The 13,326-nt window shown below is 47.9% G+C and overlaps 1 protein-coding gene across 6 annotated transcripts in view; it reads right to left on the bottom strand.

Moving 5' to 3' along the window:
- The window catches only part of EXOC6B (exocyst complex component 6B), a 242,439-nt gene that overhangs the window by 132,922 nt on the left and 96,191 nt on the right, over positions 1–13,326 (bottom strand). For 5 of the 6 annotated variants that reach the window (XM_090139927.1, XM_090139931.1, XM_031588119.2 and 2 more), the window contains one exon: positions 7,172–7,348. In XM_090139927.1, coding sequence (XP_089996053.1) covers positions 7,172–7,348 — 177 coding nt within the window. The remainder of the gene's footprint in view (positions 1–7,171; positions 7,349–13,326) is intronic. The other variant, XM_090139928.1, reaches the window with a different exon arrangement.

Below are 13,326 nucleotides of genomic sequence, written 5' to 3'. Positions count from 1 at the left end.
ATGTTTATTTTTAATTATGCTTAAGAGGCATTTTGCTCAAAAGGAGGTAGGATGGAGCAGGGAGAAGGCTGTGGCTGGATGAGGGCATGCCAATCTCCAATCTCCACCAGCGCTGCCCAAAGCACCTGGGGTGAGCTGGCCTCTTCTGCAGCAATGGCTTTGGGTAGGGGAGTGCAGAACGGGTTTGGAAAGGGAAATTTGGGGATTTTTTTTAGAGCACTTCTGGTTGAGGAATCCTAGAGTGCAAAACCTCCAGAGATGGCTACAAGAAGGAGAGGGATGCCAGGACACACTGGGCTCGATCATCCCAAGTGACCACCACCAGCACTGGGAGCTGCATGGGGTGGATCTGAGAGCTCCCTGTGCTCTTCTAAGGAGGGTAGATCTGTCATCTCCTCCCACCACCATCACAGCAGGAGATGTTTTCCTATCAAGATGAATTCAGGATCAGACGGTTTTGGTCCTCTCGGATTTGGGGCATTAGCTGAACGCAGCCCACAGAAAAATATTTCTGATAAAGATTCATGAAATCGGGTTATTGCCAAAAATGGAGCTCACTCCTCCAGAGAAATTCTTTCAAACCAGACTGCAACATTTTCACAGTCTCTGATCTTCTGTAAAAGCTTTTAAGCCCACACACATGCTCACAAAAAAATACGCTGGACGTTCCTGCAGACTTAATATCTGAGACATCAATAATTTTAATATTGCTAATCCACTTAGAAGGCTCCCAGACACGGCTGCGTGCAATATCAGAAATGCACTCATGAGAAAATGAGCACCCAAACTTTGTGCTGAGATTCTACCCACGAAGTTTGAAGGAGCATCCTGTCCACATCCAGCCCCACAGCAGCAGTGACAGTGTGCCACTGGAACCCATTTCAGCCTCTGCAGGCATCCCCATTCATTGCAGGCAGTGAGACCAGATGGCCATTAAGGCCCCTTCCAACTCAAACCATTCTATGAATTCATGACCAATGCAGAACTCAGGCAGTTTCAGCACATCGGGCAGTAAGAGCTGCTTTCTAAGGCAAAAGGAAGGCACATAAATGGTTTTTCAAACAGGAATCCACTTTCCCAGATGGAATCTCATGCAACTTTCCCCATACCCCAACACAAGGGAAACACGGGCATCCTTCAGGCTGAGCACTTCCCCTTTAGCACCTATTTGAGTTTCTTCCCCAAAGCTGCACTGCCAGCATTCAAAAACAGAAATAAACCTCAACAGAACCGATTACTCCTCCGACATATCCACTTCTGCCTAATCTTTTTTTTTTTTTTTTCCCTTTTAGTTCGCAGAACAAAGAGTTTATTCATTTTGTCCAGAGTTCTCCTGTTCCGCAGACCTCGTTCCCAAACCCCGCGTTCGGCACGCTCACGGTACAGAGCTGTCAGCCTCTGCAAACAGCCCAACCCCTGCTTTCTGCAGGAGCACTTTCAGTTGGGTTCAATGCTGACTGTAGAAAATTTAACCCATTACAGCCAAGTTTTCAGTGTAAATGTTCATCTGCAGCTGACACGGTCACAACCATGTCCCAGAGGTGGCTTGGTGGATGCCCCATCCCTAGAAATACAGCTGGACACGGCTCTGAGCAACTGACAGAGTTGTAGCTGTTCCTGTTCACTGCAGGGGAGCTGGACCAGATGGCCTTTAAGGGTCCTTTTCAACACCAATTGATTCAATAATGATTCTACGATGTCTCTGATGAGAGATGCTCCAGTCTGGTTCTATACAAATTTGCAATACAGTGGCTCTAATCTCTCTGATCCTTGCTACTTTCTGATGTAATGACATGACACAAGCATAGATACGTTTGCTCCTATTTCATTAGGAAAGAAAAAAACACTTTGAAACACCAGGATTCATGAGCCACAAACACTGGTTAGTGATCTGTCCCTTGGACCCATTAACCCAAGTACATGGGCTCACTGGTGCAGAATCAGAGAATCATAAAATGGCTTTGGTTGGAAGGGACCTCAAGGATCGTGAAGCTTCAATCCTCCACCACATGCAGGGCCACCAACCTCCCCATTTCCTACCAGCCCAGGCTGCCCAGGCCCACAAACAACCTGGCCTTGAACACCTCCAGGGATGGACAGGGCATCCACAGCCTCTCTGGGCAGCTGTTCCAGCACCTCACCACTCTCTCTGTAAAGAACTTCCCCCTGACATCCAACCTCAATCTTCCCTCCCTCAACTTCAAACCATTTCCCCTTGTCCTGCTGTCACTCACCCTTTCAAAGAGTTGATTCCCCTCCTGTTTGTAGGCTCCCTTTAGGTACTGAAGGCTGCAATGATTCACCCTGCAGCCTTCTTTTTTCCAGGCTGAACAAGCCCAGCTCCCTCAGCCTGTCTTTGTAGTGGAGGTGCTGCAGTCCCGTGATCATCTTTGCAATGAACGCATGCACACACAATACTGCAGCTACAAGTCCAGTCATGACATTTGGCACCCTGGCTCTCTTCACATGGTACAGACATTGGAAAAGACCTCTAAGCTCACCAAGCCCAATCCACCCCACCATGCCCACTGACCACGTCCCTCAGTGCCACATCTCCACAGTTCTGGAACATCTCCAGGGATGGTGACCCCACCACTCCCTGGGCAGCTGTGCCAGTGCCTGACCAACATTCAGAATGTGTTCACTTCACAAAATAAGCCCCCACTGCTGAAAGAAGCATTGATTTTGTATAACTTCAATAAACCTCATCTTATCTCTCTGGGTACCAGCAGCCTGGGAGTTGTTGGAAGATGCTCAGAGCACTGCAGTACTGGAAGCAGCCGCATCGTCCTGCAGACTGATCTCACTCTGACTGACATTGGAGACAGCAGGCAGACAGCTTCGTCTGGAAACAAAAAGTTTTCTCTCCATGTCCAAGATGTGCTTTTTTTTTGTGGAATTACTACTGAGAGCAAGCAGAAAGTGGAGGGTGATGGCACCCAACACAGCCATTTATGAGGAAAAGCCGAGAGCGCCTCTCTGGTGTCCCACTTCTAGCTCCCTAAGCTGCCATCAATCTCTTACGTTCACCTAGAGAATTACAACACTCCTACAGCCAGGTCAACCTGAAAGAATGCCAGAAGTATGATGAGTTTTCACTACACCTCACACCTGCTGATGTCCTCAGTGCCGAACTCCCTCTCCAAACAGAAAACCATCTGGAATTTGTTGATTTGTTCTTCAGTGAGAGATGAGGGGCTGTTACTCTTTCCTTACATCCTTCCCTCTCCCACAGAGGAGAACCAGGAGGTCCATTCCCACCCAACCACGTCACAAACGGCTGGCCAGACTTCTGGGGAACAAGAAGAAATGAGGGAGAATGCAGGCGAGCTTTGTCGTGATGTATTCAACGGGATGGCAAAAGAAAAATCACTGGAAACGAGAAGAATCTGGATGAGCTTTGTAGTAAAAAGCATCCAGAACACTACAAAGGGAGCAGCTGGCACACACAGAGCAGGCCGTGGAGCTGCTCAGTATGAAACACTGATCCTCCTCCTACCACTTGACATTCATAAAAACTGAACTCAAAGTCATCTCCCAGCTCGCTTTACAGCTGTGCCCACGCTCTTGCTCTCATTACAGTGGGAGCTTCCACCACAGTGAAGCATTTGTCTGGACTACGATGTCTCCAGAGTGCAGAACTCTAATGGAGTGGGGAACCACGCCTCACAATGGTCCTCTTGAATGTAGCTGGCACAGCTCCCCATTGCTGCCCAAGAGAGAAAATGATCTACATAAAAAATAAATGCAACAGTAGAAGCAAAACTCTTCTGCTCTTCTGCTCCTTTCAAAGCTTCTCTTGTTAATTCTGGATGAATGGGGGGAGGAACTGAGAGATCTCTGGATAAGTTCATCCATCCTTGATGGATAACTCTGTATCGCAGCCTGCTGAAGGGCTCAGGTATTTCCCAGAGATTAAAAGGATTGTATTTAACCCACTTTTTGCAGATTCAGCCAGGGAGTGGGATCAGAAGGTCTCTCCTGCCAAACACTTCATAAGAACCACCTCCGAGTATCATTCTGTTTTCAGCTCTGAGTAGGACTGGGGGCACGAACCCTTCATTCCTCCTTCCCAGATTCACCCACCACTGGCTGTCCTCCAAACAGAAGTATCAAGCTTTGCCTTAGCAGTACTCTGCCTCTTTGTCACTACACAGAGGAGAGAATTGGAAGGAGCAGAGGTCAAGCTACCAGTTGAAAAGGTGGGAATAAGCATTAGCCATGGAAAACAATATTGATGTTGCCATGTCACTGCCAGAAACCTCACCAAAGAGTTTAGCATTAACAGTGTACACCTGTACCAATTTGAGCTAGGATTAAGAGAATTACTGACCCACCCAGCAGCAGTGCCCTCCCTGCTTCTCACTGTGCTCTTACTGAGTAGGCTGGGAGGGGATACAGCTGTGATACTAAACCCAAACTGACAAAAGAGACATTCCATACATCGTGCTCAGCAATGAAATATTGGGGAAATTTGTAGATTGTTTTGTTTTGCTTCCCCAGAAGATGTCCACTGCTTGGAGACCAGCTGGGCATCCATCTGTTGGCGGGACGTGGGCAGTGATTGAGTCTGCACCAACAACAGGGTTTCTTTTCTCCCTTTGCTTATTAAGCCACCTATACAATCAGCCCACGAGTTCTCTCACTTCTGTCCCTTAGACCTCATCCAACCTACTGAAGGTGAAAAGAGGGAGTAGGTGAGCAGCTGGGGAGGGTTCTCAGCTGCCGGCTGAAGTCATTCTCAGTTATAACACATATACTGATCCCTTAGATTTAACAACTCTATTACTAGACGACAGAATCACAGAATGGCCAGAATAGAAAGAGTTGGAAGGGACCTCAAACCTCCACATTTAATACCACACCAGGCTGCCCAGAGCCACAAACAACCTAGCCTTGAACACCACCAGGGATGGACAGGGCATCCACAACCTCTCTGGGCAGCTGTTCCACTGTTCCAGCACCTCACCACTCTCTCTGTACAACTTCCCCCTGATGTCCAACCTAAATCTTCCTTCCCTCAACTTCAAACCATTTCCCCTTGTCCTGCTGTTATCTCCCCTTTCAAAGAGTTGATCCCCCTCCTGTTTGTAGGCTCCCTTTAGGTACTGAAAGGCTGCAATGAGGTCACCCCGCAGCCTTCTTTTCTCCAGGCTGAACAAACTCAGCTCCCTCAGCCTGTCTTTGTAGTGGAGGTGCTCCAGTCCCCTGATCATTTTTGTGACCTCTCTGAACCCTCTCCAGCATCTCCCTGTCTTTCTTGTACTGGGGGCCCCAGACTGCCATCCGTTTGTACTAAAAAAGGAAAAATAAATGGAAGAAGACGATGAAGGGTTGAAGATGACGACAGGGGAGGGGGGAGAAGACAATGATGGAGGCGGAGAAGAAGCAGAAAAAAGACAAAGAAAAAAAAAAAGAGAAAAATGTGAGGGGGAAAAAAAAAAACAGAATAACGAAAACAAAAACAAAAAAGCAGAAAAACAAAATAAATAAATAAGAAAACCAACAACCGAAGAAAAACCCATAAAATAAAACAAAATAGCTCTCTTTCCAGAGAAAAGAAACCCCGGAGGGCAAGGAGTTTGGGGAAGCGCCGCAGCGGGACCCGCCCGCCCCGTTTCATCACCACGGACAGCGGCCGCTGCCGGGCAGCTGCGGGCAGAGCTCACAGCGCCGGGAATGGGGAGATGCTCCTCAATTGGGAGATGCTCCTCAATTAAAGGGTTATTGCACTGTGCTGCACGAATTGCGGTATTCATCTCCCCTCCTTGGTACTTACACCGTCCAGTGGAACACACGGGATCTGAGCTGTACTACAGGCTTCGTTCCCTGTTAGGAAGCGGTGATCTCAGATGGAAAGAACCCAACAAAACAAACTTGGGAAAGGGAGCCCTGAGCATGGAACTGTGGCACAGATGAGGGAAAGGACCTCGACAAGTTGAGCAGTGGGCACAGAACCTCATGAGGTTCTACAAGGCTGAGCACAAGGTCTGCACCTGGGCTGCTGCAAGCTCCGCTATCAGCACAAGTTGGGGATTGTGAGGAAAGAGCACAGCCCTGCCAAAAAGGACCCGGGGGTTCCGGTGGATAGGAAGCTGGATATGAGCCAGCAATGTGTCCCCACAGCACAGAGAGTCAACTGCATCCTGGGCTGCATCAAAAGCAGCACAGCCAGCAAGGCAGGAAGGTGATCCTGCCTCTCTATTCTGTGCTGGTAAGGCCTCACCTGGAGTACTGCATCCAGATGTGGAATCCTCAGCACAGGAGGAACATAGAACTGTTGGAGTGTGATCAGAGGAGGGCCACAAAAATGATCCCAGGGATGGAACACCTCTCCTACCACCTCTTACTCAGGACAGGCTGAGAGCTGGGGCTGTGCAGCCTGGAGAAGAGAGAACTCTGGGGAGCTGAGAGCAGCCTTCAGTATCTAAACGGGCTGTAAAAAGGAAGGGGACAAACTCTGTAGCAGGGTCTGTTATGACAGGACATGGGGAAACCATTTCAAACTAAAAGAGGGGAGATTTAGACTGGATATAAGGGGAAAGTTTTTTGCACTAAAGGCAGTGAGGCATTGGCACAGGTGACCCAGAGAGGTGGTGCCACTCGGAGACACCCAAGGTCAGGCTGAATGGGGCTCAGAGCACCTGATGGAGCTGTGGATGTCCCTGTTCGTTGCAGGGAGTGGGACCAGATGCCCTTTAAAGGCCCCTTCCAACTCCAATTCTACAGTTCTACTACAAGAAATCACTGTTAAAGAAAGGGCCAGCAACAGAAACACATCAGGAACTACAATTGCATCTACAAAAATTCTGTCCTAATGAAACTCGTCTCAGCATAAAGCATGCATCTGCTACAAGACACACTGCACAGAAGAAGCTCAGTATCAACATCCTGCGTGCTGTGCAGGAATTTATCTGCTTTGAAAGGCCACAGAACTACAGGACTGAAGGCAGGAGCTGCTCTGCTCTTCTACCACATTAAGCATCTTTGCTGAGCCTGCTAACAAGGACAGAAGTGCAAAATGACCCAACTCAGAAAGGCTCCACTGTCTGCTCAGCATCTTTATGGCGTGCTGCAAAGGAGCACGAAACACTGAGTGAGGTGTGAGCACCGAGACACAGCTTATCACCCCACGCTGCCCAATGGCCTGAGTTCGATGGCATCCAGTTACCTCTTCATCCTCCTCCTCATCTTCAACATCCAGGATACCCGAATCCTGCTCAGACATGGGGCTAGTGTTCTTTACCTCCAAATCTGAGCCTGCGCAGGCTTCTTTCTTGGACTTCTTCCCCCCGCTTATCCTGGGGTGCTGCGATACAATATTGTCCAGGTTTCTTTGCTGCTGTGCCTAGAAAAAAAGCAGATTTCAAGCTTTACGACAGCATCCTCGGATGTATTTTTTTGGCCAAAAGATGCAATCAGTCATGAAATACGACAAATGAGACAAAATAAAACACACACACTTAATGGAACTTTGAAATGTTATGTTTTTCCAAACCCAGATATTCCAAAGAAACAGAAGATTCATTTCAAAACCATTCCAGGGATTATGCAACAATACAAACAATATTCTGACTCTTCACAAATCAAAATGCCAAACCCATCGTACTGCCATATTGATCTATTTACAGCACAGACGCAGAAATATTAGCCCATAGGCCATGTGGTGACTGTCACAGGCTAAATTAAAGGACCTACTTAACCGTTGGATTTGTTCCTCTTTTCAACCCGTGTCAGCACAAAACATTCCACATCTGGACCCCAGAGGTTCCTGAAAGCATTTTTGTGGTACCCCAGGAGATCTTAATTGCGGCGTTGCTGATTTACAGAACGATCTGTGCAAGGTATTCAACCAGGATGCTCGGCCTGGGAGGAAGCCACGTGGAGCAAAGGATGCGGCCCCAGTGCAGCTCCCTCAGCCCTGGCTCCCTTTGCAGCAGAGAGCAGTGCATGCAAGTTGCAGCAGAAGCTTTCTTGGCTTCTAAGAGGAAAAATCATTTAGCCCCAATTGCCCAAGAGCTGAAAATGAGCTTTGAGCTGGAGCACAAGGAGAGGCAATGGCAGTGCTGGAGACCTCCAAGATCAGGCTGGACACCATGGAGAGCACAAACCTTCAAAATGATTTCCTTGTCAACGCTTACCAAGGATTCACATCCCACAAAAAGAATTTCTGAGTGAGTTTTAATTGCACAGCCTCTCTCAGCTCAGCTCCCTTTTGAATCCCTCCCTGGGAAGAAACACCCCAGAGACAGATCACTGGTGTAGATCTGAAGAATATTAAGACCGAAAAAATCTCTCCATCCCTACAAAACCCACCGGGCTGCAAGGCAAAGCCCACCTTGCACACATCTGCACACACAACCAGCTTCACCATAGCTGCAATGATTGCAAAACTGAACATATAAGTGACACGGACAGTGGCTGCAGTAGGGTTGGAGCGATGGAACGGAGCGCCGTGCAACAGCCCAATCTTGACCTCTAGTGGTTGGAACGATGTAGGATCTCTGCAAGTGCTGCCGTTAGGAGAGCAGTAAGGGCTAAGCAAGGGGACTACCAAAAAGGCCTCTTTGGGAAGATCTCTTAAGGGAGGAGTCTCAACAGTAAGGATTTTTTCCAGCAAAGCCAAAAAGGACAAGGTCTGTGTTAGCACTGCTCAAGACAAATTTTGCTAGCAATGCCAATACTTGAAGCAATTGGGGAAAAGTGGCCTTTTTTGCATTAGAAATCTCTAACTTCAGAGACAGCGCTCTATAGAAAGGCATTGCAACACCATATAAAGGGAATTAGGACTTCAAAAAGGGGAGTGAGCTCTTGGTCCTTCTGAAGCCCACACAACAAAGAGGTCCGAGCTCAGCTCTCCTCTCAGATACACCCACTAATGACATAAGTTACTCAACCAAAGTGTACTGAAGTTATAATGTTGGATCCACTGTAAATCACACCAAAAGCAAGCTCAGCATACTCTTTAAATTCGCTCAAATTTATGTAATCTTTTCTTTTTTTCTTCCCCCTCTAAAAAGAGAAGGAAAAAGAATGGGAAAATGAGAGTTTTACATCAAACATTGAGCTTCATACAGATCATTAACAGGGTGTAGGCAGATCACAGGATGAGAAGTGGTCATGGGAGAAGAACAAGCTGGACTAGCAAGCAGAAGGACACAGTTCTTGGCTTCAACCTTCAATGCCCAAACCACGAGCATGTAACACTCAGTGTTTTAGGCTGAGCATGGAATTAAGTCTCCCCAGAGGACCCTGCAAATATCTTTGGGAAGCACAGCGCCTTGCCACCCAATGGCTTTCCAAAGCCTTTCCAAACACGAGGTGTTACTACATGAATACAGGAACAGGAGCTGCGGGTGTTCATTGCAGAGAGTGGGACCAGATGGCCTTTAAGGGTCCCTTCCAACTCAAACCATCCTATTCAAGGCCATGTTGGATGGGGCCCTGGGCAGCCTGGTCTGGTATTAAATGTGGAGGTTGGTGGTCCTGCATGTGGAGGGGGGGGGTTGGAACTTCATGATCCTTGAGGTCCCTTCCAACCCAAGCCATTCTATGACTCTGTGATTCTAGGATTTAAGGTCCCTTCCAACCAAAGCCATCCCATGATTCCTTCAGCCATGCTCACAGGAGGTGCACACGGCAGCACATAATGCCTACGGATGGGTAGAATTCATTTGAAGAATGAAAAGCAAGAAAGCCTGCCCTAGGAAAAGTCATTGCTCCAACTCAAGGAGTTCAACGTCTCAAACAAAGGCCACGTTTTGCATTTTGCATCGTTTTAATTTTGTTCATGAACTGAAGCTCACAAAGAGAAGAATTCTGACAGGATTCCAAGTCCACAGCAGGGAAAACAAAAGTGTGTGTGCCACCTCCTGAGGCATTAAAGAACCCAGAGGGACTCCCAGTGCCCTCAGAGCTCTCCAGCCCACCAAAAACAATTTCAGTTTGGGGAATTTGGAAAAGTCCTGTGTGAGAAGAGGTTTCCCAGTAGTTTTAAGCCTGATCACTGAACTACAATGGAACACCAACCAGCAGAACACCACTGAACACCAACACAGCACAGTGGCTGTTCCTTCCATAGGGCACTGAGTGCGTCCCCCATCCCACCCCACGTCCCTCCAACCCCAGCCCTGAAACCCAGGTGTGATGCTGGAGCTGCACAACGCACACACCAGAAAGAACAGTAATTGCTTTTTCATTAACAGTAGGGCATTCCCCCCACCCCCACTCTTGGCAGGAAATAATATGGACTGAAGTGACCTACAAGTGAGAAATATCAAATTTTCTTTAACTTCGGGCAGGCTTGGGTGAAGTCACCGAGGTTTCAGTTTCACCTTGAGAAAAAGAGAGAGCTGGGGAGAGGCCCAGAGGAAGCAGCTAAAGAGAAATTTGGGCTTAACCGCAAGGAGCTCACGCTCAGACCTTCTCTCTTTCCCTCCCAGACCCGCTCCCTCCCGGGCCGGGGTGCAGCAGCACAACTATGCAATATATTTGACGTTGCCCATAAAGGATGAAAAACGACCTGCAGAGCAGGAACATTTGGATTTTAATGTTCTGTTTCACATAAAGGCATCTGCAGGGAGCCCAATGAGGAGGCACACTTGAGGAACCACATCAAAGCAGGGGCGACACTCCAGCGTGCCCCCTGAAAACACAGCAACCTGTGGCTATGGGGGAGGAGAAGAGCCCTCCAGGGACAAAAATAAAATAAAAAACCCCCCTTACCTTTTGGTGTGGTTTACATGAAAGCGAGTGCGTTTTCGAATCCTTTGGTAAAATTGCCTCTGTTATACAAGACTATCAATCTCTCGGCTCTCTGCTTAACGTGACAATAAAGTTTAGAAACCAAATGTGTGTTCGTAGCTAGCATTACATTTAGCAATAACACACGAAGCGTTTGCTTCACGTAGCTGGGGCTGCCTCCAAGCACAGCCACCCTCCCTGGCCCGTGCACAGCACTCAGCCAGCAGACACAGCCCAAACACAAACCCTATTTCCAGGCTGATACAAAAGCAAACAGAGCTTCCCCTCTCCAGCCCGTAGCTTCAGGTCATTCGATGCTTGTTGTCACATCCAGACCAGCACTGCCCATTGCACAGCAGAGGAGCTGCTGCTCAGGCTTTGTTGGCTGAATATAGAATCAATTCTTTTTGCTGTTATCTCTCCAGAAACAGAGGATAGAAAGAATTGGGGTGAAAGCAGTTCTAGCATTTTTACATTTGCTTCCCCCAAGCTGTCCACTTTCACACTGCCCGCATGTCCCTCTACCAAATGCCCAACCTTACATGACGTGGCTTTGGGGGTTTGCCATTCAAGTCTGTCCCTCAAGAGTCCTAAATAAGAGAAGCTGTGGGTGCCCGATCCCTGGAGGTGTTTGAGGCCAGGTTGGATGGGGCCCTGTGCAGCCAGTGCTGGTGGGGGCAACCAGCCCATGGCAGGAGGTTGGAGCTCCATGACCTTTAAGGTCCTTTCAACCCAAGCCATTCTGTGATTCCATGTAATACTGATCCCAGTATTTGCCTGTCCATCCCGAAGCTGCAGCACCAAGTTCTGCAAAGCCACTGCAATTCAAGTAAGCCATCGAGACCCCAGTCTAGATGTGCTAAGGGAGAAATCAAATGCATTGGCTTAACACACTGGGAGCAGAGCTGTCTAAAGCTGCTTGGAACAAAGGGAACCCATCCTTAACCCCACACCCATCCCACACGGCTGGGTTGGAGCACCAAGGCAGCCATGGGCTCCCCAGGCTCTGCCTCCAGAAGCCACACACCAAAAGGGAAAGTTGCTACACCTCCTACACGGTGAATGAGCTCCTTTAAAACTCAATTAGCTTTTTATAGGTTTTTTATGACTTTGTCTTGTTTTCTGCCTCGGTTTGCCAATGTTGACAGTGAGTCTTACCTCCCGTCACCTCCACCCACCAACAAACTGACAATATTTACTTCTTAGAAGAATCTAATTAGCTCTTTCCTGATGAGATGGTAGATAAGGCACAGCAAAAGAGGTTCTATTATTCAGACAAGGTTGCAGTACTGCTGTGGTTGGCTTCGGTGGTTTTGATTACTTACTGAACATTCACTGCTGTGATTGTTTTATGGACCCCTCTAATGGGCTGAGACACAGAACTCTAAAATATCGTTTCACCATATCCCCAGGAATGGGATACATACCCCTTCAACAACATTACAAAAAGCAGACTGGCTACAGGGGAAGAGAGGAGAAAGTTAATAAAAAATGACAGTGCGGCTGGCTCCCCGCCAGAGATCCATTTGAAAGTTATAAAATCCCCCTCAGATCAGATAAAAGCACGCATTATTATTGCAAGGTGTAAACTCAACACGCTGACACAGCTTCTGTTTTCAGTTTTAACTAAAACCCCGTCGCTTGTCAAGATGATAAGAGCTTCTGCCTATCTGCCTTCTCGGTGTTAACTGGTTATCGCAGCAAACAATTTGTCAGAGGTCTGTCTGACGAAGTTCACCACCAGCACAGGAAATGAGCTCCAAAAAAGTGATGGATATATAGACCTATTTTCTTTTTCACTTGATATTCGGTCATTAAAAATATAACTTAGGAAATGCGGCATTCAATCAGTTTCCTCCAACAAACGCCCTGCAGAGATTGCTTTATGATCCTTGAGGTCCCTTCCAACCCAAGCCAGAGGTCCTACTTCAACTTGCCACCACTCCTTCTTCCCTATAAACAACTGCTCCACCTCAGCCCCCGCCCCCCCAGTGCTAAAAATCAAACTCATAACAGCAACATTCCCAAATATCACCTCTGCACAGATATATTTTGGCACCCAGAGTGCAACAGAGAACGAAGATTTCTCCCTTTACTTTCACCCAACAATTTATGAATAGGACCCTGGAGGTGTTCAAGGCCAGGTTGGATGGGGCCCTGGGCAACCTGGTCTGGTATTAAATGTGGAAGTTGGTGGTCCTGCATGTGGCAGGGGGTTGGAGCTTCATGATCCTTGAGGTCCCTTCCAACCCAAGCCATTCTATGATCCTATGATTCTACGAATGGCCTCAATGTGCCAGGAGAGGGTCAGGTTGGATACACTGGATGATAGGAAACATCTCTTCTCCAAAGCAGTGGTCAGGCATTGGGCACAGGCTGCCCAGGGAGTGGAGAAGTCACCATCCCTGGAGGTGTTCAATAGATATGGAGATGTGGCACTGAGGGATGTGGGCAGGGTGGGATGGGTTGGAGTTGGACTTGGTGGTCTTTGAGGTCTTTTCCAACCTTAATGGTTCTACGATCGTCATCCCCATAATCCTGCTCCTTTTTCCCTATCCATAAGACAAGGTCAATGTTATTTAT

The sequence above is a fragment of the Phasianus colchicus genome, chromosome 4 (assembly GCF_987193195.1).
Source record: "Phasianus colchicus chromosome 4, bPhaCol1.hap1.1, whole genome shotgun sequence".
Taxonomy (NCBI): Eukaryota; Metazoa; Chordata; class Aves; order Galliformes; family Phasianidae; genus Phasianus; species Phasianus colchicus.
The sequence above is the reverse complement of the archived record's forward strand: the minus strand, read 5'-3'. Positions and strand labels throughout refer to the sequence as shown.